Source organism: Hydra viridissima, unplaced genomic scaffold, assembly GCF_058129835.1.
Source record: "Hydra viridissima isolate aposymbiotic clone 2 unplaced genomic scaffold, HvirCarnegie_v1 scaffold_2, whole genome shotgun sequence".
Classification (NCBI taxonomy): Eukaryota; Metazoa; Cnidaria; class Hydrozoa; order Anthoathecata; family Hydridae; genus Hydra; species Hydra viridissima.
In genome coordinates, this window is record NW_028324301.1 from 2,848,548 (window position 1) to 2,875,691 (window position 27,144).

The 27,144-nt window shown below is 28.9% G+C and overlaps 2 protein-coding genes and 1 long non-coding RNA gene across 4 annotated transcripts; 1 reads left to right on the forward strand and 2 right to left on the reverse strand.

Moving 5' to 3' along the window:
- The first annotated feature begins 59 nt into the window (after nt 1-59).
- On the forward strand, nt 60-23,985 carry LOC149891554 (uncharacterized). Of its 2 annotated transcripts, none has more exons than XM_090079060.1 (33): nt 60-311; nt 5,504-5,527; nt 5,859-6,010; nt 6,200-6,439; nt 6,582-6,788; nt 6,913-7,058; nt 7,137-7,195; nt 7,279-7,513; nt 7,923-8,088; nt 8,412-8,510; nt 8,622-9,079; nt 9,193-9,296; nt 9,413-9,705; nt 10,288-10,634; nt 10,753-10,938; nt 11,120-11,186; nt 11,268-11,614; nt 11,737-12,250; nt 13,390-13,789; nt 13,942-14,198; nt 14,457-14,625; nt 15,462-17,451; nt 17,580-18,561; nt 19,254-20,321; nt 20,437-20,812; nt 20,888-21,093; nt 21,251-21,431; nt 21,605-21,812; nt 21,902-22,038; nt 22,132-22,450; nt 22,749-22,948; nt 23,294-23,606; nt 23,687-23,985. In XM_090079060.1, the coding sequence occupies exons 1-32, from the start codon at nt 263-265 to the stop codon at nt 23,593-23,595; spliced, it is 10,488 nt and encodes a 3,495-aa protein (XP_089935186.1). In that variant the 5' UTR covers nt 60-262; the 3' UTR covers nt 23,596-23,606; nt 23,687-23,985. The 2 variants fall into 2 exon arrangements, with proteins under 2 accessions (XP_089935186.1, XP_089935187.1); XM_090079061.1 differs by lacking the exon at nt 60-311 and adding an exon at nt 4,774-4,894.
- On the reverse strand, nt 92-2,020 carry LOC149891555 (uncharacterized). The gene is made up of 2 exons (XR_016449883.1): nt 1,133-2,020; nt 92-1,052 (listed from the first exon to the last, which is right to left on the reverse strand). It is a non-coding gene; the product is annotated as an uncharacterized LOC149891555 (long non-coding RNA).
- On the reverse strand, nt 23,942-26,823 carry LOC145202207 (E3 SUMO-protein ligase ZBED1-like). Its single transcript, XM_090079066.1, has 2 exons — nt 24,904-26,823; nt 23,942-24,670 (listed from the first exon to the last, which is right to left on the reverse strand). Exon 1 carries the CDS (start codon nt 25,438-25,440, stop codon nt 24,997-24,999), a length of 444 nt encoding a protein of 147 aa, XP_089935192.1. The 5' UTR covers nt 25,441-26,823; the 3' UTR covers nt 23,942-24,670; nt 24,904-24,996.
- Between the last annotated feature and the right edge of the window lie 321 nt (nt 26,824-27,144).

The following is a 27,144-nucleotide window of genomic DNA, read 5'->3' on the forward strand; positions in this document are numbered from 1 at the left end:
AAATTACACGGTTTCCTTGACATGAAGAGCACATGCTGTGTTTTGAAATATGTAAAAACAATATCACCTTACTTTTGTTGTAAAGTCTACATTTCTATTTAATACCAATAAAAAACAAAGTATATTATATACTTTTAACTTTTATGGCTTTGGAGATTCGCGAGATTTTTTGTTTTTAAAAGTGTCAGAAAGCTTCAAATTATAAAAAATACATATTTTTGTTTATGTACCAAATCATTAAGTAATTTGATTATATTCAGTGATGTTGCTACCTTTCCTTATATTGGTTGGTGTCTGTATTGTCACACAAGGTAAGATTCTTAAAAAAAATTAGATTAAATTATAAAACGACAGTTAGAAAATAAACAAATACTGAAACCGCTGGTAAATATTGCATTCAGCTCACGAAACTCATTTGTAAGGTTTGTATATACATATATATGTGTGTGCGTGTTCGGTAAATACCATGGCTGAGGCATGATTACGGTGTTGCTTTACGTTAAAAAATCACGAACAAGCAACGATGTTCCATGAATATTTTGCCACAAATCCAGGCATTTTGTTCGAAAACAGTGAGCAAAACTTTTACATTTGACCGAGCATGAGGTGCTTTTTTTGGAAACCTGGTCGCCTCCATTGGAATGATTTGGTTTCAACGTCATAACCTTACGCCCACGTTTTGTCACCAGTTATGACCCTTTTGAGCAAATCTGAATTGACGTTATGCAACGGCTCCTAAGCAACGGTTCTTTTGGTCAAAGTCTTGCAATTTCGGAACAAACTTGAGTACCACAAATTTCATGCCCAAAACATACAAAAAAATTGCTTTGCATAAGCCAATCAATATGCCGACATCCTCAGCAACTTCTCAAATAGTGATTCGACGATTCTTCATAACAATTTTACTCACTGCTTCAATGTTTTCATCGAATGTGGACGTACTAGAGCAACCAGGGTGGGCATCGTCATTAACATTTTCTTGGTTTCTGTAAAGAACTTGTTCCACTTTTAACACTTTTTTTGCCCACCTTGATACAACTTTTGAGTGGAACCTGATATAGTTGTAAGCAAAAAATACTGAAATATCTTCCAAAATCATTATGAATTAAAACTTTATAAAGAATATTCTCACCCCTGAATGTTAAATTTCTTATAGCTAGTGAAAGTGTGACGTCAAAAATGGGTTGGGAGATATCTTTGCACCGCATGGTTTCATTTACGATCTGTTTTTCTAATTGTTGATCAAATGATTCTTGGTTTTTCAAGTGAATCGTAACTATTTTCCACTCGAAATAGTAGTTAAGATGAAATTCACTTTGTTGATGACTGAGATGCGATCAACAAGTTTCCTCCACCACCTTTTTTTCTCCGTTTAGATGAGCCCATTGTTCAAAATCTAGAAGTATAACGTCCGAAAGATATGTTCGCTTTTGTTTTCACGTTTTTCCTCTTAATTTTTGCTCTTTTTTCTTCTAGTCTTTGCACTTTTTTTCCTAGACAATTGGTTTAATTTCGGCGGTCTTTGACCATTCACGCTGACATTTGTGATATCACAAAGAGGAAATTAATAATTCTAGAATTAAGTCAGTTTTGTAATGCGCAAGAGGCTCTCACATTTTAGAAACATTGTCTAGAATAAATGCAAATTTATGATTTATTTGAAAATTACCCACTTAACACAAATCGTTTAAATAAATTCTTTCTATCTTATTCTTTGTTTTAAAGGATGCGAACAAATAATCAATGAAAACGCGCGTTTTTTTTTAAAAAAAATTCGAAAAAAAAAAAAAACCTTAAAAATCTTGCTATTTTTTACAGAAAGAACGAAATTAAAGGAAAAAAATTCGGTAACTGCTTAAATTTAACATTTCGCTTATACAATAATCTAGATTTAATTTATTTAACATTAGAAGTTATTTTTGCTAAAAACGATTTTTAATAATATAAAAACCACTTTTCCTCAAAATAAAAAAGTTTTTTTTATAAACACAAACGACAATTACGTCATATTTCTTAAATTAAATTTTTAAAATTTTTAAAATAATTTCTTAAAAAAGAAAAGTTTCTTAATTTACGTCATATTTACGTCATATTTCTTCGATTGTTCAAAAGCGAAACAAATTTCTCACCAGTTTTATTTCTCGAAAACAGATTTGTGTAATTTGTTGAAATATAAAAATGTGTGACTTTTATTTTCTATGAATTTGAATAATAAAAAAGTCACACATTTTTATATATCAACACATTACACAAATCTGTTTTCGAGAATTCCTTCAAAAATACAATATAAAGGACTTATAACCTTTTCTCCGTTTGGATTGCAAAAAATTTCCTTTGGGTTGCAAAATTTTTGTCTGTGATCCAGACGATCAAGACCTTATTTTTTAATAAACAGTAATGCTGATAAATGGATGGTAAAAAGAAAAAAAGAAAAAAAAAAAAAAAAAAAAACATAAAAAAATTTAACCAATTACGTTATAAAAAAAACAACCAAAAGGAATGAAAAAAATCATATTTCAATTTAACAATTTAAGTCTAAGATTACTGATGGCCTAATGGCTTTAAAAGTTTCAGGTTCTTACAAATATTATTAATACTGGATAATTACCGGCTTCTACGTATCATAAATAATTCATTTAGCACCAGCCCAAAAACAAATCTAGCATCTGCCCAAAAATAACTTTTTACCATCTCCATTTACTTTTTTATTTTGAAAGTGCCCCGGAACAATCACTTTTTTTAAAAAAAACTCTGTTTTCTTTGCTAAAAATGATTTTAAAAAGTAGGAGATTTTGTTTTGTCCTGAGCCATGAATCTAAATATAGTGTAACGTATGAAACGCATGACTGAGCATGAATGTAAACAGCCGTGATACAATTTGTTTGCCGGCTTCCTTTCGCCTAATACCTTTCGCCTAGTGTGCTTTGACCAATTTATAGTCAGCATAATCACCAAACCCACTATTCGGCATACCATAGACAAAGTTGAGAATCATTTTACATTATCATACTCGACCAAATAGTACACGTCCGACACATGTTATATTTGATGCAAACGAAAGAGTTAGAAAACACTGTTGAAAAAGACAGAGTTGAAAAAAAAGTATTAGTTATAGCTTCTTACCTGTTCCTTACCTGCTCCTATTATATTAGAGGCTGCATCGGGATAGCACTAGAAAGTTTCTTATTTAAGGGTACCCTTTTACCCTTTTAGAACTCCAGTACTAAAAGTTTCTTGAGAGTCTCTTAAGATCAAAAGAGAGAAAAAGTAAATAAAATACATTTTTAAAAAAAATGTTAACAATTAAGATAAAATGTTTTACAGTTAGTCAACTAAATTTATTTGAATTTCACCAAACATCATTCAATCCTCAGATACAATATAAATCCTCAGATTTGCGCCTGAACAGAACACAAATGAGGAAATATTCCTCAAACTCTTAATAAAAAAGTTTCTTATTGAAAAGTAACTTAGTACTTTGTACTAATAGTTTTTAAGCTTCTAGTAAACACGTTTTTTATATTAAAAAAAACGTGTTACTATAGCCGACCCTCTTGGTTTTTTCTATTGGACGATGTCCTAGGTTGATACTACAGGGTGCGTCAGCTATATCAGCTATATAACATATTTTTAATTTTTTATAAATGTTAAAAAGTCTAACAGAAAATATTTTTAATAAAAATCAGTTATATAAATAATATAAGATAAACTATTGTTTAACAATTTCATTCAATGAAATCCCCCTCTACTTCATTAACAGCTTCGATTCGAGACCTAAACCGACTGCAAGCGCGCTTGAGATGGCCCTTATCTATATTGTCCATTACTCGGACAATGGATTCTTTCAGAGAATCTTTGGTGTTGTGGGGATGTTTATTTTGTCCTTGCGGAAAGAAGTGTGGTGGCATCACATGTTCTTCGTTGCTAACAATCCCCAAACCATAACAGTTGCAAGAAATTTTGTGTGCATGACTGTTGGAATTTTGCAAGGTTCATCACGCAGCCATTTGTCATTTCTTCTGTTTACTTTTTGATCTAAAACAAAGTTTTTTTTATCTGAAAAAAACCAAATCATGCCTTGCTCAGCAGGATGTTTCAGTTTGTTTAACAACCTCTTGGACCTTATCAAACGATTCGCTTTGGTGGTCTCGGACATAAACTGGTCTCTCCTCATCACATAAGACTTATAACGAAGATTTTCATGAGAAGTCCTTTGAATCTTGGCTTGTGAAACACCCAGGTCTTTTGCGATGGACCAAATTGACTTTTGGGGGCTCTTGTCAACGATATTCTGAACTTGATGAATAAGTTCAGGTGTTTTAGTCGTTCCTGACCGTTGCTCGTGCTTTTTACTTTTAGCAACTTGAATACAATCACCATCATTTTCTTCCAACTCCTTACGAACTTTAAAAACAAAAGATCGGGTGACTTAAAGAAATTGTGCGATTTGTAAATCGCTATGCTCTGCCTTTAATGCTACATTTACAGCATGTCTTTTCATTTCTCGTGTTAGTTTATTATCTGTCATTTTTAATTATCTGCAAAAAGTAAAAAAAATTAATGTAACAAAGAAATGATGACATTACGCTGATGCACCCTGTATACTAAGAGCACTGTTTATAACCAGAAAACCTCATGTGATACCCATTGGCTTGACCCATTCTTAATTTTGAAAATAAAATTTTAAGTCCCTTTCGATAACTAAGTTTGGTAATAAGTTTGTTAAAAATTTATTTTGATAAAACAAAAAGCATGCCATGACTTACAAAAACTCTTACAAAAACTGTTTAACATACCGGTTGCCTGGCAAACATGTTTTGTCGCATGGACATTTAAAAATTGTGATATTGAAAAGGTTCCTTATACAAAGTTTAAGAACTTCTATTAAACTATGGTATGCCCTTTTTTATAAATTAACTCCGTTTATAAATAATATGAATATCAGGTGGACTTTTACTACAGTAAAAGTTAATTTTGTATAAGTTTTGTGGTTAACAAATGATAAAATTGAACCATACTTTATGCCGTCCATCTCCTAATTACAAATCTAAAATATTTTTTGATTAAATACAATATTTCTTTTTTTTTTTTTTTTTTTTTGCATGAAAATGTCTAAATGCTTTTTTATTCAGTTTTTGATTATTTTCTGACTATTTTTAAAAAATGATTAGAAAATTTAGTGACCCTATTTGTCTCAAAAGTTAAAAACCTTTTCTTTTTCATTTTTTTTTTTTGGCTAAGATTTAAATTGCGAGAAATACTGAAGTATGTTATTCTATATCTATTAAATACTTGAATTTATATTTTGATATTTTGTTTTAAAATAACGCTTTTCATCCCTTTTTTAACATCCTAAGACTAAACAAATCATATATATATTTTTAAATTTGTACATCAGTTGGCTCAGAGTAATTTATAAGTTATATTTTATAGTATATCTATACTATAAAAATTGGTGTTTTTTTTTTTTTTTTCAATATCTCATTATTTTTTCTCTTTTTAGTTTCAGCTAACGAAGAGCTATGCAGTGAGTTCTTTCAAATGTTGTCTTTTTGAATGAAAAATTTTCCCAAAAATTTTTATTCTTAGCTTATAATAAAATGTTTGTCTTTAAAGATAAAAACCAGTTTTTTTTTTTTGATTAGTTCTCGAACTTGCATTGTAACATTTGCTAACATTATATTATTATTCATGTTGGTTTCTTTAATTTTATACAAGGCAGAATAATTGATACTATAAGCTATTGTATACTCCAGGAAATATTATTTTACATTCTGCAATCCCTAAATGCTTGTTTTTTTTTTCGTTTTTTTTTTTTAACCAATGAAAAGCTAATGTATTCTTTTGTGTATGTATAGAAAACCATTTCGCAAGAAATCAAAAGCAGTTGTTTCATTTTATTGGTGTTGTTGAAAATGGGATTGCAGGTACAACAAACAATTTGACAAAAATGAAAATTGAGGCAGATGTGATCATTTCAAACTGGAATAAATGCAAATTTTACTTACAAGTTAGTTGTTTGTATTATTTTCTTTTACCTCATAAATAGATTTTTGACTTCATTTCATGGAATGATTACTAAAGTTTGATTTCAACTTACATAGGCAAAATAATGTAAAACTCTGATTTAAACCAATACTAATATAAACCACAAGTTATTTTCTTGTTTCAAAATTTAACACATATATAATTTTTACAGCTCTCAAAAGTTGTATTCTACCAATCATTTGGCGAAGTTGATAAATTTGAAATACTTCCAGCTTTTGATCTAAGTAATCGTCTCACTAAACATCCTCTCCTTTTCTACATGAGTGATGGCACTGTTACTAAGATTCAACCATCAGTAGAGTCAACACAGCCAGATGTGTTAAATATACAACGTGGGATTCTTAGTATGCTCCAAGTCAAACAAGTTATCAAGGATGAAGTTAGCATTGTTGTAGGTGTTTTTTTTAAAATTTGTTTTTTAACTTTATTTAACCAAGGATTTAAACAGATCAGTAGTACTTATTCAAATAGATAAATAACAAAAAATATAAGTTTTATAATATTTAACAGTTTTAAAATTTCATTACAAACAGAATGATGTATCTGGAAATTGCAAAACTACTTATTCTCTTATCAAAGACATGAAATTCAATGAAGATGTTTTACACATCAACAAGGTCAAAGATCTGCAAACATGCATTGACCATGAAATTACTCATTCAAATATTATTGGCAATCCTTATTCTTTCTCAGCAGGAGCAAAAAGCTTTAGTGAAAAGTCTTTTGAAGAACTAAAACAGGTTGATTTTCAATTATTAGTTTTGAAGAACGTCAGGTTGATTTTCAATTATTAATTATTGTAAAAAAATTTAATTAATTTTGAAAAAAAGATGTTGAAATTAAAATGATCAAGTTTTTTTTAAGTCATCCATTTTGGAATCAAATTCACATTGCTTATATGCATTAAATGTTAAAAATCAAGCTGAAATCAAAGATGTCCATTGTGAAGAAACTTTTCTTGTAAAAGCATTTTCTAGTGAATCTAAAGCTGGTGCATATGTTAAAAGCAGGTTAATTTTATCAATTCATATTTTATACAAAGTAGTTATTTAAGAAAAATAAATAATAATAAAAGGGATTTTTTTTAGGTCATCACTTTTATGGGTATCTCAGAAAAAAATCTTTTTATGGGAAGATATCTACACAAGTTGGTTTTTAATTCTTTTTACTTCTTTGATTAATAAATGGAAAAAAAAAAGGTCAATTGTTAAAAACATTTATCATTTTTAGACTTTTATGTTGCTTCAATTAAATATGATCACAACCATCAACATAACCCTTTCAAAGTTCCTAGCACTGTAAAAGTGAGTACACTCCTTGAAGAACTCTCAAAAAGACATTACTCTGAAAGCAACTTTGATACTGCTGAAAAGTTCTTTGATTTTGTTGCATCTTTGAGACAGCTTAATCCTACAAATATTGCTTTTATACTTCAATCAGTTCAGATGGATAAACCTTCCTTCAGGTAAAATAGTGTTGGTTTTTTATATTAGATTAAATTTAAAAAAACAGTAGTTGATATATTTCAAGTGCTATAACCATATGATTTATATTTACCTCTATTGTAAACATAAATTATATGGTAATAGCACTTATGACAAATTTTTTCATAGTTTTTTTTCTTTTACTTACATACATATAGTTTACTTACATATAGTTAGTTACATATATATTTTTTTCTTTTACATACATACATACATACATACATACATACATACATACATACATACATACATACATACATACATACATACATACATACATACATACATACATACATACATACATACATACATACATACATACATACATACATACATAAATTTACAAATCTAAATATATATAACTACTAAAAGTATTTACAAATCCTTTAGAAATTTTTTATTGGATGGGTTAGCACAATGTGGAACTCATGAATGTCTTTCAATATTGTTTGGAGCTATTCAGCAGAATGTCCAGTTACAAAAAGAAGCTCACCGCTTCATGCCATACATTGCTTTTATAAAGGAACCATCGCCAGAAATAATTCGTCTTTTAATGGTAAGTTTTTATGCATAGTTTAGTTAAGGATAAAAATTTATCATTAAAAGACATTATTTCTGGTGATTGATACAAAAAATATGCAACATAAATTTTTTCTCTTATCAAAAGCAATAAGTGATGTTTTAAAAGTATATTTGTTTTTAAATTTAAGGATAAATGGAAGAATTTTGTTTTTTAGCCATTTTCAATTTCAATTCAATACAAAAGCATAAAAAGATGATCTATTAATGAAATTTTAAGCAGAAAAGATTTATCAGATTTCTGTGAAAGGAAAACTTTTAAACATAGTTTAACAGTATTTTTTATTTTTTTTTAAATAGGGAATCCATCAGCAGACAAAAAATCCATCTATGCTTTTAGCATTAAGTACACTGGTGTTTAAACTTTGTGTACACAGGGCTGGTGAATGCAACACATCTGTGTGATCTTTTTTTGTTTGTTTTTTTTTTTTTATCTTTGAACCTTTTGTTTTTTTTATTGTTGAACCTATTGCAACAAAAAATGAATTTGAAATTTGAAAGTTTATTTAGGGAGATATTGGAAAGGTTGTTGAAGATGTTGAATATTATCTTCTGCGTTTACTTGGAAATAACTGCCAGGTTACCAATAATGCAGCCCTAAATGATATCTATTTTGCATTAAAAGGCATTGGCAATATTGGGAGGTCTATTAAAGCTGTTCCACTTATCATGGATTGCATTCGTAATGCAAAGCATTCAAATGTTAGTGTTGCTGCAATACAGTCCCTGAGAAAAATGAAAATTCCAAATAATGTTGTAGAAAGTCTGAGGGAAATATTTGCTGATAAAAATGAGGATTTTGAAAAAAGAGCAGAAATACTAATGCAACTGATGAAAAATCCATCTCGTGATGATATTATTCTTGCAAGAGACCTAGCTAATCATCAAGAAGAGTCTGGACAAATGAAATCTCTTATTGTGTCACTTCTGAAAAGTTCTGCATCAAATCAGGATCCTACAAAAAGAAAGTAAACTTTTTTCCTTTTATTTATTCTGTGGTACCTATATTTTATGCTTGTACACAGTTTATATTCATTTTCTGATATTAAACTTGTTTTATTACTTATACTCACTTTAATAGATTAACCTTGCTTTTCAAACAAACACTTGAACAGTATCCATTGATTGATTTTGATCCTTCAGCATACCAGTATTCTAAAGTTTTTCAAAAATCAGCAAATATCTGTATGTTTTTTTTGTTTTTTTTTTCATGTTTATTAAGTTATGAAGGTTTTTTAAAGTACTATTTTCTCTCTATTATTTTTCTACTCATTTTTCTTTTAGTCTTTTTTTAAATTTAGTTCAATCATCTGCAGCCATAGATAGTATGATTCTTTATCATCCTGAGAGCTTTATTCCACGTGCATTGCGGCTCAACATCACAACACATATGCTGGGATTCTCAGTGAATGCATTAGAAATAAATGCAAGATTAGAAGGTTTGGAAATGCTTCTTGAAAAATATTTTGGTGAAATGAGTTACTCTTCTGACAGTTATCTAGGCAAAGTTTTTAAGCTACCAGATGTTGAGTTAAAACAAAGAAAAAGAAGAGGTTCTGTTGAACAATCGTATTTTGAAGAAATGGACAATTTGGTAGATAAATATTTGATAGTTCTTAGTTAAAACATAACTATATGTCTATTTTATTCTTACATTTTTAACTATTGGTTATTATTAAGTCACTATTAAGAGATTTAATGAAAAATAAAATGCTTTTTTTTTTTTTTTTAATTTTGGTGTTTGTACTGATTTTTTACTTATTTATTTTTTCAATTAAAAAAACATTTTTATGTTCATACTTGAACCAGTCTAAAACGAAAATACTTTGATGAGATGAAATCGGTTGTTTTTCCTCATGGAACAACAGAAAGTATTTAGAAATAAAACAAATAACGTTTCTTGATATAGTTGCTTCTATTGATTCTTTTTTTTGTGTGTAAAAACAATCCATTGCGAGTCAGGCTTATTTGGTCTCTTATCACTTAGGCCCTAGTGCTAGAGATTTGTCAACAACCTTTTTCTTTGGAGTATATTCTAAAGTACTTGTGTAAAGTTATTCTTTTTTTATCTTTTTTTTTTTTTTCAGAATTTTCTATAAAACAGGAGGCTTGTTCAAAATCCTCTTTTTCTGTTTAGTTTATGTCATTTATTTGCTTTGAAAAAATCTTTATTTAGGTGAACATGAAGAAACCCGAACCACATGCTTCTGTAAACATAAAGATTTTTGGCAACGATATTCATACATTAAATGATGATGACATGCCATTCTTAAATGGTCAGTTAGATAATCTTAATATCGTAAAAGAACTCTATGAACTCACAAAAGGAAAACAAAATACATTCAAGCAAAATATGATTCTTCTTGAGGCATCACATTCTGTTCCTACAATTCTTGGATTACCACTGAAAATAGGTATAAATGGTTCATCTGTGGTTACACTGGATTTGAGAGTGAAAGTATCAACTAAAAATATTTTGTTTGGTGTTAAATCTGCTGCTCTTCAAGTTTTTTTAAACCCCAGGTTCAAATTTTTTAATGTTATATTATCTTCAAAAGCTATGTTGTTCAACAGTTTGGAAATTGAAATTGACACATGGTTAGCCAAGTTTAAGCTAATGTGGAGTATTTTTTTTATTTAGTGTATCAACCCATGTTTCAGCTAAATTAAATGTTGAGTGTTTTGGTGTTGGAGAAATAGGTACATCATTTAAAATGAACTTACATGCTGCAAAAAAAATTAGTGCCAATGCTGACTATGTTGAAGGAAAATCATTGAAAGTTGATTTAGATGCAGAAAAACAAATCAATGACTTATTTAATGTCAGGTAATTTTTTCATATTAATTTCATAAAAGTTACAATATGGATCTTGATCTTAGTCATTTTCAAAAAAACCTTTTCAATTAAATAATCGAATACTTTTTTAAAAACTTGTTTACTGTTTACTAAAGTTATAAACAAAAAATTCTTTTAGAATGCTTAAATATGTTGTTTTTATAAAATTTAGTTATAATATATTTCATGTTCTCACTGGAAAAGAAGAAATTATGAAGGGTGTAGAAAAAAGATCATCAGTAAGGAATTTAGCAATGAAAGAAGTATAATGTTCTTTGCACAATAACTATTATCTTTACTAATTCACTGATTCTGTCTAGATTGACATTTGTCTTGATGATATTGTCAGCAGTTCACAATTATTTGGATCTGATTCTTGTGCAACTTTTTCTTTTCCAAATGGCTATTATAATCAATCAATGCCATATTTCCCTTTGACTGGTCCATTCCAGTTAGGTGTGAGAAACTATCCTAAAGATCTTTTATTGGAGAAGTATAGATTTAATTTCATGAAGCATGATGATTTGTATGACTTAACTATAAGCACACCAGGTACTTCAATTGATAGAACATACGTAATGAGTCTTGGTTTAAAAAGTGAATCAGATTATGGTGTAGTTGCGTTATCATATGGAGAAAAACGCAAAGGAATAATTTTAAACTACAAGTATGCTTTGTAGTTTTATATTTTCAGTCTGAAGTTATTAAGTTAATAATTTATGAAGTTATAAAGTTTAAAGTTTTAAAGTTATCAATAATTCTTTTAACAATTTTCAAAATTATTCTTAGATTTAATAATATTACGAATGAGTTGGAAACTATAATCAATTGCAACATTACAAACACACCATTTACACTGTTCATGCAATATTATAATCAAAGTGATCAATCTACATTGAACAAAGTCATTGGTGAAATTATAAATTTTTATATTGGAGATTATTATATGAAGCACTCAGCATTTTACAAAAGCAATTATGACTTTTGGGCTATTGGTACAAAAACAGAATACTCACCTAGCAATGTGATTTCTATTGATTTCAAAATTCAGTATAATCCCCAAGTTCTTACCTTAGTTTTGTCACACCCCACTACAAACTCACATTTCTCTGGATACTTCAGCCCTTCTCTTCCATATCTGGTTGGGGAAATTAACATAACGCATGGAAGTAATATAAAAGTCAAAGGGTCAGGTAAGATTGATATTGCTAACTACAAAGTTGAAGGTAGTGTACATGCGCAACCATTTAACCAGCATGTAGCAGCAATAGGTGTTTGGATCCCTGGAGACAAAGTTATTACAGTAAGTTCTTTAAATTTTGTATAAAATATTAAGAAAGCAAAGTCTTGGCTAAGCATGGTATTTATGATGTGTTTTATAGTAACACCAATGTTAGTGTCATAAAGAAGCATCGTTTATAAAGTTTGTATTAACATTCAAAGTTAAATCCAAAAATTAATTAAGTATTCTGTAAAATTATTTTTATTTGTTGTCATTTATTTACATTTTGTTTGATACTTGTTTATTGGAAACCATTGTGAAATATTTTTTCCAATTGTTTATTTCAATTCTTTAAAAACCAAAATTAGGGTCTACAACAAATTAATCAATAAAAGCCAGAAAAATCATTGTGTTACAGAACATAAATATGTGAAATATCTATTTTTTTGTACTGCAATCATAAATATAAGAAATATTTATGTTTTTACTGCAAAACAGGTCTTTGCCATAGGAACTCAACTGTGCATGACTAAAAAAAGTGATCCTGAGTTAAGCGAAACTTTTTTTGCTTGTATTTATGTGTTCTCAATAAACTAAGTAAGCATAATCATATCACTGTGATCAACAATGTTCTTTTAGTGAACATGAAATAAATTTAAATCTCATTTAAGATTTATGATCAATCAGATGACCAACTCTCTGAAATTAACTATCATGTAAAATGCATCATTCTATTATGGATAGGCGGTGTTTCTTGGCATCTTTCAGCTGCTTCTATAAAACAATAGTATACTATTATGAATAGCAGTGTTTCTTGGCATCTTACAGGCACTTCTATAAGACAACAGTATACTGTTATAAATAGCAGTGTTTCTTTGCATCTTACAGGCACTTCTATAAGACAGTAGTAGAAGTTGTTTGATAGCACCAAAAAATAATACACTATCAATCTCTCAATGGTCAATGACATTTTCAAGAATATTTTCTTTCAGTTGTTAACATCTTAATATCTATTGGATTACTATTTTCATCTAAACATCCAGTTGATTTTCGTCTAAATATTGTTTGCAACTTTCTCTCATGAAGTTTTTGTTCAGTCAATAATGGTTGTTCTGGGGAGGGTGAAATACTATTTTGATGCTGTATATATGTAGCTTTGATTTTACTCATTTTTGTAAAATTATTTAAGATTTAATGTTATAATTAAATGCATATTTTAGCTGGATGCAAAAGTGAATGAAAACCCAATATCTTGGAAGGCAAACTTGGCTACAATAGATAACATAAATTTCATATCAAGTCTTATGAATATATCAAAAGTGGCTCTGAAAAATAATCTTTCTTGGAACAGCACAATATTTAATTCAGATATGTTTGTTGCAGATAAAAGGCTGTTTAAAGTTGCCACTAATATTGAAAAATATTTTGATGGTATTAATATATCTGTTGATGCTTTTATAAAAAATTCATTTGCCAAAGTAAATTTGAAGTTAAAAAATTCTTCGTCATTGCAAGAGCTTTGTATTGATGGAGTATTCTTAAACAAGAATTTTGGATATTGTTTGAGTTCACACACAGAAGAGTTTTCAAAGAGCATAAATATAAATGCATTATCAAGAGGTTTGTTAAAAAGTCAAAGAAATTTTGCTTATAAAAATTTTACTGTTTCACAATGACCATTTTATTTTATTTTTAACTTGATGGTTTTATTTATGTAAATTAAAAAAATGCGTTATTGAATTGCTTTTCAGTTGGTCTTAATTGTTTTTTAGTTGGAACTTGGACAGATGTTGTTTCATTTAATCATTCAAGAAGTGAATCATCTTCATCATCATCTTCTACAACATTGATGAGTCTATTTAATCATGCACATGTAAGCATGAACAAAAGTAAACAGAGACTTGAGTGTTCTGCTTCTCTTTTTGGTCTGCACTTATCAATATCAAAAAGTTTGACAGATCTTCATGAGCATGCATCAGCTGCAATCTCTTATGTAAATCCTGAAAATCTCAAGACTGTCTACAACGCTGTAATTTAAATATTTAGTTTTTTTAATGATCTGTATGCAACATAAAAAAATTGAAAGTGCTGCTGCCCATAAAGTATCACTATAATATTCATTGTTTAACTTAATGAAGATATTTATGGAGATTATGTTTTTGTTTCGTTGTTGTTTTTTTTTGACATTTTTTTAAGAATTTTCATAAATAAAAATTTTCATTTTTTTTTTATTGTTTGTTAATTTTGTATTTTCTACATTCAATTATTGAGTTATTTTCATTTATAGAAGTGTATTTATCAAAAGACTAGCAACCTTGATTTAAAAAACATTTTTGTATTATCAATTCAAGCTGGTCACTCGAACTACAACATCTCTTATGAGTTAGAAAAAAATACAACTAGTTTAAGTTTCCAATTGTTCAAAGATGCAATATTCAAACAGATAGAAGTTTCAGGTATTACTCATACTCTTGTATTAATCTATGCTGTAAAAAAATTACTTTGAAATGACTCTGTACTCAGAGATAAAAAATAGAAATTTCTTGAATATTTCATAAAATTTCAGAAATGTTTCATGAAATGTTTCATGAAATGTTTCATGAAATGTTTCATGAAATGTTTCATGAAATGTTTCATGAAATGTTTCATGAAATGTTTCATGAAATGTTTCATGAAATGTTTCATGAAATGTTTCATGAAATGTTTCATGAAATGTTTCATGAAATGTTTCATGAAATGTTTCATGAAATGTTTCATGAAATGTTTCATGAAATGTTTCATGAAATGTTTCATGAAATGTTTCATGAAATGTTTCATGAAATGTTTCATGAAATGTTTCATGAAATGTTTCATGAAATGTTTCATGAAATGTTTCATGAAATGTTTCATGAAATGTTTCATGAAATGTTTCATGAAATGTTTCATGAAATGTTTCATGAAATGTTTCATGAAATGTTTCATGAAATGTTTCATGAAATGTTTCATGAAATGTTTCATGAAATGTTTCATGAAATGTTTCATGAAATGTTTCATGAAATGTTTCATGAAATGTTTCATGAAATGTTTCATGAAATGTTTCATGAAATGTTTCATGAAATGTTTCATAAAATGTTTCATGAAATGTTTCATGAAATGTTTCATGAAATGTTTCATGAAATGTTTCATGAAATGTTTCATGAAAATTTTCCTGGTAGGTGATTAAAGATGGAGAATATAATTTTCATGTGTTTACTTTTGTTGTTTTGTTAGCCTATTTTCTAATAATCCTAGTAAATATGCTTTTTCAACATAGATCAGAAAACTAAATCCTCTGATGCTATTGTTCAGTCTTATGATGCTGTTACTTTTCTATGGGAAAATGAGAAATTAAAGAATATTGAATTAAAGATGCTACCACATGGAATTTTATCTTTTGAAGTTAGTCTGAAAGACAACTTTGTAAAAATAAAACCCAATGAATCTTCCAGTTTTCAACCTTTAGCCTTTTTTCGAATTCAACCAGATAATTTTTTGCACTTCAAATTAATGAAAGAAAATTATTTGATTGATAAGATACTTTCTCAATATGATGATGATATGGAAAATGTAAATATTTTGTTGTCCAGCATTTTTGAAGAGATTGCATTAAATGTAGTCAACAAACTTAAATTCAAACAAAAAAAAGCTGAAATTGTTGACAGCTTAAAAAATACTGCACTTACATATTTAACAAGTTTAGAATGCAATGGTGAAGATGTGCACAAAAAGTATATAAAAGATGTTCTGACTCAAGATGTATTAGCAGATTTTATTTTAAAATTACTTTATATTCCCAATTCAAGTGAAGCAACAGATTTCGTTAAAGTTGATCAACTTACCACCATTAGTAACAAAACAGTGAATAACTTGTTTTCAGGAATGCAGTCTTTACTTAAAGGAATCATCACATCATCAACAAACACAAGCTATTCAAGTTTAAAAAACTTGAATTCATTGGATGCAGAGTTTGCTTCTTTTATTGAGAATGTTGTTGATGTGATACAATCTTCATTTAACTCTGAGTTTGCAAGCCCAGATGTCCAACAAAAACTATTACAACTTACAAAACATTTCTCTCCTGAAATGAAGACCAAATTTTCTGTGGTCATTCAAAATATTGTGCATCTTCTTAAAAGCTGGAAATACCAACCAGAAAAAACATTGGGTGATAATTTAAGAAAATTCTCTGAACAACTGCATCAAACCAAAATTTTTGAGCTAGTTATGCTGGATTATGATCAACTTATCTTTAATGTGATGCTTACTCAGAGTAAGTTACCTGACGAAATCTCCAACATTTTGAAGACTTTTTTAGGAGATTCAGATTATGTGAAATTTGCATCAAGTGTATTAAAGTATGTTCTCAAAGAGTTTGATGTTACAGGAAATATAGAATCACATTTAAATCAACTTTTAGATTCACAAGATCTTAATGAATTTTTATACAACTTCTGCAGTATTGTTGTTAGTAAGGGTAGTTTAAATGAAAGTAATAGATTCATATTTCTGGAGTATTTAAAAAGTCGTAATAATTCAATCTTGCTTGAAAAGTTTAAGAATGCATTGTCAAAATATGCAATTCCTAAAGACTTACTGGATATTGTTTTTAATTATGTACAAAAGAACCAGCAGCTAGATCAATACAAAGATATTTTATCTTTAGTTACAGCACCTTATTCACCTAAGATAATTTTACAAATGATTGATCAACTGAATAGCACATTAGTTGTAGAACTTCTCAGTTTCGTGTTAAAGAATGAAAGTGAATATTTGCATAATGTAAGTTTTATTTTTTCAAGTGGTTTTTCACTTACACAGAAGCTGCAAAAGGTTTCTAAAATGGTACTGATAAAAAATAAACATGCTTTAAAAGATGAACAATCCATTTTAAAAGTCAATGAATTGATCATGGAGTTATTGCTGGAGGAGCCAGATATTCCCAATAAAATCAAACTAATGAGCTTGCTTTATCATAAAAGATTAAAAGCATTCCTCAAAGAAACAGTTTCTTCAAGCTGGAATAGTAGACTTACAGATTTTATCAATAAAGTTGAAAATCACTTAAATGACATTCAAGTTCAAAAGCTTTCAAAAAATGCAACTCTTGAAATTCTAAAGGTTGTTGCACATGTTCACCAGGAACTTAGCTTGTTTGTTGAAAATAAGCTGTTTAGTTATCTTTACGAGGACCTAAATATAATTTTAAAAGATTTTCTTTCAAAAGTAATGTTTGATGATGAAACTGGGTCAAAAAAATTAACAAGGTAAGCATTATAATTCTTTTTTAAAATATATTTTTATAATAAATCTTAATTAACTTAGTAAACTTTATAAATATTTCTTGAGTATATTCAATAAATAAATTTATAATTCTTGTTCATTTTGATTTTAGTTTCATGAGCAATGTAAATGAAAAACTTCTGTTTCTTATAAGATTAATTGGGCAGTTCTCAGAGACAGAAACAAATCCTTTTGTACAGAATTTTGTGAAAAAAAATGAAATTGACTACTATAAACTTTATCAATCTCTATGGGAAGGTAATGTTGCTAGTAAAGAAAATTTTGTTTATATCAATAAGTTACTTAATAGATTGGAGCAGTATCTTTTAGATGAAGCATTCAAGTTTACTGTAAATTACTCTTTAACAAGCACTATAGATAATATTGTTTTCAACATACAATCTGTGAATCATTCAGATATCAACATTTTTATTGACAGCTTCAAACAAATTAATATGAACCAGTTGAAAAATTTTACATACTCAGCAATGGTTAGTTATATCAGTATGCTACTTCAAGAAGTGGGTGAGATTGAATTTGGAGATAAAAGAATTGACTTAATTATTTATGACTATCTTCCAAGATTAATCCAATATTTTAAAATAACCTCTGATATTTGGCAATCATCATTATTAGTGTATCTCAAACAAATAGAAGCTGGGAAACAAAAAGTGCATACTGGTTTTCAGTATCTTAAAGGTGGTTTGAAAAATCAAAAGCATAATAAATACATGAGATTTATGATTGAGTTACTAGTACCAGGCATTGATGGGTTATTTTCCTTAATCAAAGATTATAATCCAGAAATTTGGCACATTATTCAAAACCAAGATCCTGTATGCTCAAAAATACTAAAGAAGCTGATTGTTGAAAACAATAACACTATACCTCAATTTCATGTTGTTAGTGATAAAACTGTCAATGGATGGATAAAACCAAACTCATCTGATTGTGAAATTGTGCAAGTTTTTGGTGTAATCATTAGATTAAAGAAAGATGAGAACTTTTTAGATAATCTCATAAATCATGTAGAAAATGTTGTCTTAAAATCATTTGATGAAGCCAAAGCTGAAGCATCAAATGCTCTTAAAGTGGTTTGGTTTTTCTATCTTTTTTTTTATATTTTTTTTTATCAGAAATATATTAAAAATAAATTTTTAATTATGCTTTAAATAATAATTTTCAATTAAAAGAAATACTTCATCATAATTTTCATAACCATAACACACTAATTACATATTGTTGATAATCATGATGGTGTAAGGTGACCCCTTGGAGAATTAACAACATTAAAATTTTAAGTAAGAAATAATAAGGTATTAGTATTTAAAATTGGTTTGTCTTAAAAGTAAATTGACAAAATTGCCTTTGAGACATTTAGTTTTAAGGCATATTGTGATGAAAGATTTAAACTGAGGTTAGCCCCAACACTATATATTTTAATAAAATTTAGAAAATACCAAATATTTTATAAAATATATTGCAGAAATGCTATATATTTTAATAAAAGGTAGAGTCTGAAAGCAGATCACCTGATTGGTTGAGGATCTCTTTGAGCTTGTGTCAAATATGTAAATATATATTGCTTATATCCCATTGAGCACCATGTCTTGTGTAATTTAATTAACAAAAACTTCAAGATTGTTGATCATCTTTAATAATTTTTTAAAATTTAATTTTTGCTGAGTTATAAATTATTTAAATGTTTTTATTTAATTTTTTTTTGTTAATTGTTTATAACTTATGAAATATAAAACGTTTATTTGTATCAGTTACTGTTATTTAGGGCGATATAATGTTTGCACCTACATGGCTTGCTAATCTTAAATCAAAATCGATTTTGCATAATATTACTTTGATGTCAACCTCTCATTTGGTTTCTTCATTAAAAAGTCTCAAAGTTCTCCAACTTTATCCGCAATCTTTAGAGAATTTGGATTTTTTTACTTCACAGTTGCAGCATTTAGGTTTGAGGATATCTTCTGGCAGGTTGGAAGATTTTCTTAGAGAAAAAATTCCATTTACCATAAAATCAACCAAAAGCTACATCATGAACACAACTGTTTTAATTTTTAAAACATTAGATGAAATAAAAACTCCATTTGCAAAACAACCGTTTGTAGCAAACCCTTTAAGCTACATGAAAAATTTACCAAAAGTTACTTTTAAAGAACTGTCTAAAAATGTTAAAAAACATAGTGCTGAAAACATTCAGTATTTACATAAACTTGAAGGTAAACTTCGAAAAACTCATTCAATGATTGCAAACATTATGGCTAAACAAAATGGTATCTCGGAAGAGGTTATTAGAAGCCTTAAAAATAGTTTGAATAAATTAATCAATGACTTTTCAAATTTATCACAATACAATATATTATTAGAAAAAGAGTTAAATTCTTTAAACGAAAAAAACTTTTTAAACAAAAAGATTAGGGATAACTTCAAACAAAGACTTGAAAAGTTATCAAATATGACAAGAAATTTGAAGAATCAAAAGTTCATACAAAAGCAGTTTGCTCATGGCACAAAGAATAATATAACAATCAACCAAGAATATCCTTTTTTGACAAACCTAAAAGGAAAATTAAGCGATGTGGATAAAGATTTGCAGATAATGAGGAAGTCTTTTGAGTATTTACTGATGGACACACAACAATTCACAAACCAGTTGATATATCCCCAAATAGTTTATATTGCTAGAAATCTTGATGACAATATATGCCAGTTCAAAAGGAATATAAGTCAATTTTTTATACAAAGCAACGATAGCTATTCTCTCATTTGGCAACTACCTGGTGTATACAGTCAATTAATGGCTACATGTGCAATCTATAAAGAATATGAAAAGTCTAAGGTAAGGTAATTCTTAATTTATGCTAGATGCTCCTAGTTAAAAATATACTGTTTGAATAATGAAGAATTTCATTTTTTTGTCTATATTTTTTAAAAATTATTTCTGCCTTTTATAGATTTTAAATTTAATTCCTGAAAGAATAGAGAACATTAATAAAGAGTTCCTTAATTTTAAAACTCTGCAAATGTTTGTTGAAAGTCAGCTAGAACCAATGATTAAAAACTATATTGATAAAAGTGGCATAATTATCAAAAGGCAAACAGAAGCAATACTGTATTACTATGATGTTATATATCCTTACATTAATCAAAGACCTGAGTTGATAGTCCAAGAGACTTTATCAACATATCAAAGACAATTAATGCGCATTGCTTTGAGTGTAAATAAAGCTATTGTCATAAAGCCACTAAGTCAATTGGAGACATTTTCTATCAAATTCATTGGAGTTGCTTTGGGAAAGAAAAAAGGAGCAGTCTTTGTACCATTATCAAGTAATTTCAATATTTTTTGCAATGGTGTTTTATAGACATAGTATCTTAATGCTAATACAATATTTTTATTTACAGGGACAGCATATCTTTTCACAAAAAGTTTAATCACATTCGATGGGAAGGCAATTTTTTTTCCGCCAGACTTCCACCATAAAAACTGCATATACTTGCTTGCTCGTGATTTTTTATGGAAGCATTTCTCAATCTACATGAAAGGAAATACTTTTATTGTTGAGTTTAATGATGGATCAGTGCAAATTCAAATGAATAAAAAAAAAAAAGTAATTCTTTAATTTTATTCTAAATTGCTGCAACTTATTCTACCATGCCTGCAATCACAATTACATCATTTATTGTAAATTTTTGAATTAAAATTTATACCATCACTGAATAATTTCAAACATTCTGTGAAATTTTCTAAAAACCCTTTCTCTTTAGGTTCATGTATATAGAACAGCACGTACTAATGATCTTCCTGTTCAGTTAAAATCAACATCAGTGACCCGACAACCAAATCTAGTGAAAATTGAGAATGCTTTTGGTTTATTGATTTACTGTACTCTAAATGTGTTCTCTTGCAATATTACTATCTCAGGATACTACCACAATAAAACTTTAGGTATTAATATGCCTTAATCCTTTTCTTTTTTTTTTAAATGTTTGATTCTTTTCAGCCTTCAGTTTTTTACTTTTTACTAAATATTTCATTGTCAAGAATTGCATTTGTAACTTGTATGATTTTATTGTTAAGGACTACTTTTTGGATTAACTTATGTGATTTTGGTTCTTAAGGACTGTTTGGCACAAACAATGTTGATTATTCAGATGATTTGCGAATGCCCAATGGAAAGCTAGCTTTAAACCTTTTGGAATTTTTAAATGCTTTTGAAATGAGTAAGAAATGTTTGGTGACTGACCCTTCTCAAATCTTCTCAAATGAAGCCATAAGAAGTAGGATAGAAAAAGAAGAAAACTGTACTAACACTTTTAATCAAATGAGGTTTCAAATTTTTTTTTTTTTTTCTTTGTTAATATTTACATTAAATTTTGTGTAAATTTAGTTTATCAAACCTTAATTTATTTTTATAGTTGGGATAACAACTTTATGGTAAAGCCTGCATTTTTGATGACTTGCTCAATTGAAGATATTTGCATTGTAGCATCTTCTTTTATGAGTCGTGCTAAGGAAGAGTCTAATAGCATTCTCTCTTATCCTTCAGTTTGTGGTAAATGAACTATTCTTGTTATTACTACTTACAAAAAGGTTTTTTAAAGTATGAAAAAGAACATTTATTATTACTAATAACAACTTATTTTAGAACCATGCAGAAAACCCAGTAAAAAACTTCGTTTCAACCAACTTAACCAATCAGCATTTTCTGTTCATGTCACATTACTTATAAAACTTGTTCCTGAAATTGAGAGAGGTTTAAAAAAGTTGGAAGTTTTAGCATCGCGTCTGCAACGAGAGTTCGAACATAAGTATGCTTTGCAATTCTCTGTTATTGGTTTTGGAGGTAGAGCTTTGCGAAAAGAACCACATATTCAAACTGGCAATGGTGAGATAAATATGGATGCATTAGAAGTTGTAAAAGCTTTTCAAAATTTACAATTCAATGGTGAATATAATAATGAAAGGTTAGTTTATTTTTCATTTGAAAGTTTGTTGAAAGCTTGTTTAATAAAGATAATGAATAGGTTTTTATCTAACAATTTAAAATTATTTTCAAAGAATGGTTTTGAAAAATTTAAGTTGATAAAAATAGTTTTGTTATTGTGAAAACCAAATTCGATAATCCTAAAAGTAATAAATTGATCTACGATTATGATGATCTGCGATTATGATGAACTACACACCGAACTTTGTTATGTTAACCATTTGTTAAGTTAACTTCTGAAAATGACTTTCTAAAAACGCTTTCTCCTTTTTGTTAAGACTTGGACTTAATGCATTGAAGTTTGCAAGTGAATTGGAACCTGAGTCCCAAACGCAAGTTTTAAGTTCTAAAATATTTATACTTTTTGATGACGATGCCACATATTCAAACTCCTTGCTTCAAATGATGGAGGTTCATCGTTCTATGGCGAAACGTGGAATTATGCTAAACGTTGTAAATAACTATCGGTTAGAGCGTGGTAAAAGATTAAATTGTTAAAATAAATTTAAGAAACTTTATGTTCACAGACATACACATACAGATATATATACATATATATGTGTATATATATATATATATGTGTGTATATATATATATATACACACATATATATGTATATATATATATATATATATATATATATATATATATATATATATATATATATATATATATATATATATGTATATATATATATATTTATATATATCTGTATGTATGTATGTATGTATGTATGTATGTATGTATGTATGTATGTATGTATGTATGTATGTATGTATGTATGTATGTATGTATGTATGTATGTATGTATGTACACATATAGATGTTATTGGAAGAGATAGCTTTGGAATGCGCTACCTTATTCGACTGCCAAAAGGTGAAAAACACAGTTCTATTCAATTTCCTCCACCCGATGATTATATGCCGTTAGTAAAGCAAACCCATGGTGCAGTATTTGCGCTAAAAGCCTTTGTTTCTGACTCAGCAGCTTTGGTAAAGTCTTGGCATATAACTTTGAGCACTGTCCTGCAACTTCAGATTGACAAAGATCGAAAATTATGTAAAGAATGCGATTGTAACTTTTGTAAAAACGTTAACGATGAAGAATGCGAATTCGATCTTTAATTTGTGTCGAGGTGAATATATTTTCTTTTTGTAACTTTAAGTAGTACAAAGGTTTGTTCTGTTGTTAAATTTCGAAAACTATGTTTTTTAGGGGCTTTTTTGTTCTAATAAGAAAGAAAGACGCCATTCATTACTCTGGAAGAATCAAGATTATTTCTTATTATAATAGTTGTAATTTTCATAAAAACTACTCCAGTAATTTAGTTGGAGCATTGGTCTTTATTCTAAATGTTGTTATTTATTATTTTTTTTTTTTGCAATACTTTTCTTTGTAATACTTGTCACACTTTTATTCAGTGCGTGCAGATACTTTGTATGTATGACACGTAGTATGTAAAAAATACTGTTTTGTTCGTTATATATTGAAGTATAAACAGTAGAGCTGTGTGAGATTAGTTTTTTTATCTTCGATCGAGTTCGATCGAGATTACAAAAAATTAGATCGAGTTCGAGTTCCAGATTATTAAACAAACAAGTGAAAGTGTGCATTCATTTCATTGAAAAATGTCATCATCAACAAACCATACTTATCCTAATGTTAAAAGTCTACAAATTTTTATGAAGAAAGGTAAGCTCTGATAGAAGACGGCAGCTTTTAATGGAAACGATGTTCCCAGATGTCGAGTGCAGACGCTCTGAATTGACTCTGGTCGCTGGGATTGCAAGAAGTGATTGAGCAAGCTTAGCAAGACAAGAAAATCGACTTTTATTTTGCCTCCACCATGTCAGTGGACAACCATTGCGCCCAAATTTCAAAATCTTTCAATTATGTCTTCACATCATCATCAAGCGCACTCATACTTGACACATCAGCATCAGCAACATTGTCGTTGGTTGCAGTTGCTGCCATCATGTTATCGAGGGATTCCCACAAGCCTGTTGATTGTGTTTCTAGTGTAGACTCCGTCATTGAGTGCTGAGACTAGACTGGTTTTGGTCCTGAACCTGGTACTGTCGGAAGTTCATTAAGTAATTCAAGAAGCTTTAATAAGTTGGCCGACAGCTTCTCAGCTTGCTTGCAGTAAAGTGACTTGTACCTGGGATCTACCAGTGTGCAAACTGCATCTGGCTGAACCTAATAAAATATTACAGAAACTGTCAAATAACTCAATTAGATATTAATATATTAGATAAGCATGACCATGGTTCTTAATGCAATTGAAGTTAAAGAAAGCTTTATGTGGAAATAGGTAATTAAAAACTAGTGCGTGATTGATAATGACAGTGAATGTCGAAAAAAGATTGATAAAACACTGAAATAAACACTTATATAATGAGTCTCAGTATATAAATAATGATTTATGTTACCTCGTCAAAAGAAGGAAACCTTTCTAAAGATGCCACAAGTGTCCGCGCCAGTGAAATTCCAGAGCTTCTATTTGCAATATCACTGATGAAACCTTACAATTTCTGGTGTAATCCATGCAGAGCTGGTATTTTCATAGATAACGTTGGGTAACTTTCACCACACAACTCTCTGCTAGCCTGTTCAAAAGGAGTTAAAATCTTTACATAACCCTCGGCGAGTTTCCATTCATTCGTAGTGAGATTCTCCACCCTACCAGTTAATGCGATTTCGGCTGATAGAGGCGCTTTCTCTTCCATAAGGCGTTGAATCATGTAATAGTCGGAATTCCAACGCGTTGATACACTTATTATGAGCCCACGTTCATCTTTTTTTAATTGCCTTTGTTGTGCATACAGCAATTGAGATGATTGAATACTGGGATGGTAGTGCGAGACAATTTTTTTACATTTTGCTATCATACTAATCATGCCTTCATTTTCATAGCTCATGTTCATGACTGCTCTCATATTACTACCATTGTCTCGAAGAACGTACATTGTATATTGGTACTGCTCTTGGTAGCGACCAATCCTCAATTGACTTCTCAAGAGATTCTAAAATACTTCGCCCGAATGTGATATAGCCACAAACGGTTTATTTTCCAGTGTATATGATCGCATTTGAAAATCAGCAGTTATATATATCAAACAAAATGATATATAGGAATCCAGTGCGCGAGAAGACCATATGTCTGTGGAAAAGCAATAGGATGGCATGCCAACAAACTCAGTAGTAATGCGATCAGTCATTTCTCGTTTCAAATTTTTATACATAGTTGGTACAATACTGCGAGAAAAAGTGGTACTGCTCGGAATATGATACTAAGGAACAACCAATTTCATAAGTGCCTGAAAAACTTGCCCTTCTAAGAAATCGTACGGTGGGTAATCGGAAGCCAACATGCGGCCAATAGCTCGTGTTATTTCTTTAGCTTTTTCGTGATCAGACGTCCATGCTGTTTTCTTAGCCCACAGATCTGTGACACTATCTGACAGTTTTTTTCCAGCTTTAATTTCTTCCTTTTTGCTTCTTGTGCCTTTTTATCACACTCTGCTGATTCCTTCTTATGATAACTTCTCAGGTGAGTAAATAAGCCAGTTGTAGATGAAGTAGGACAAGATATTTTTTGACTGCATTTTCTAATTTTACAAAAACCAAAAATAGTATCGTTGATTTACCGTCTATCAAAATAATTCCAAATAACGTTCCTTACTCTCTTGTCCTCCATTTTGAAGTGTTTTAATATAATTTTACAGCGATTTTTTGAAGCGTTTTAATAGATTTTACAGCAATTTTTTAAATATCCAACTTTAGGTTCGAAATTCGAATTATATTCGATTAACTAAGCACATTCGATTCGAGTTCGATTATTGAATAAACTCGAACTCGAAACTTCGAGTTTTGCACACCTCTAATAAACAGGTCAACCATGCGAGAGTGCATAATTTGCACGAATTTTGTTTTAAACTTTGACCAACGTTTTAGGTTTTTACATAGCGCCAATTTCTTGCACTGAATTGACCTTAACACAAAAAACTGAGGTCTAGTAACTAAAATTACCCTTTTTGTATTGATAAATGATGATACAAGATATTTTCAGATAACAGTTTACAAGTTGATGCTTTACTTGTAAGAATTATTCCTTGCTTCCGCTAAAATCACTTGTTTAACAGCTATCTATAAAAAACCTTTCAAGTTTTAAAAATAGATAGCTGTTGCAATATTAAATTATACAGTTAAAAACGATATGAAGATCAAAATCAGATGCCGTATCGCAGTCCTGTTATCATCTTTCGAACTGATGCTACCCAAATATGTTCAGAAAAAGATGAGAATTCCAACGTGTTACATAAAAAATTTTACTTTAAAAGAAATAGTCTAAAGTTAGAATAAAAAAAAATATGATGGAAATTAATGGAACGAAAACAACAACAAAGGTACACATAAATTCAAAATACATAACAGTTTAATAAAGAATAAGAAAAAATTTCTGAATCTTTGAAAACATCAAAATTATTTTATTAAAATGATTTAAGAAATTTTCTTATTGAGGTTACACGAGTAATAATAACTATAATAATTACTATAATAATAACTATTTAATAACTATAATAATAACTATATTATAATAGTTTATAAACATCTTACTTGTAATATTTACACGTATAGCTATGTTAATTTTAAATATAAAGAATACTAAT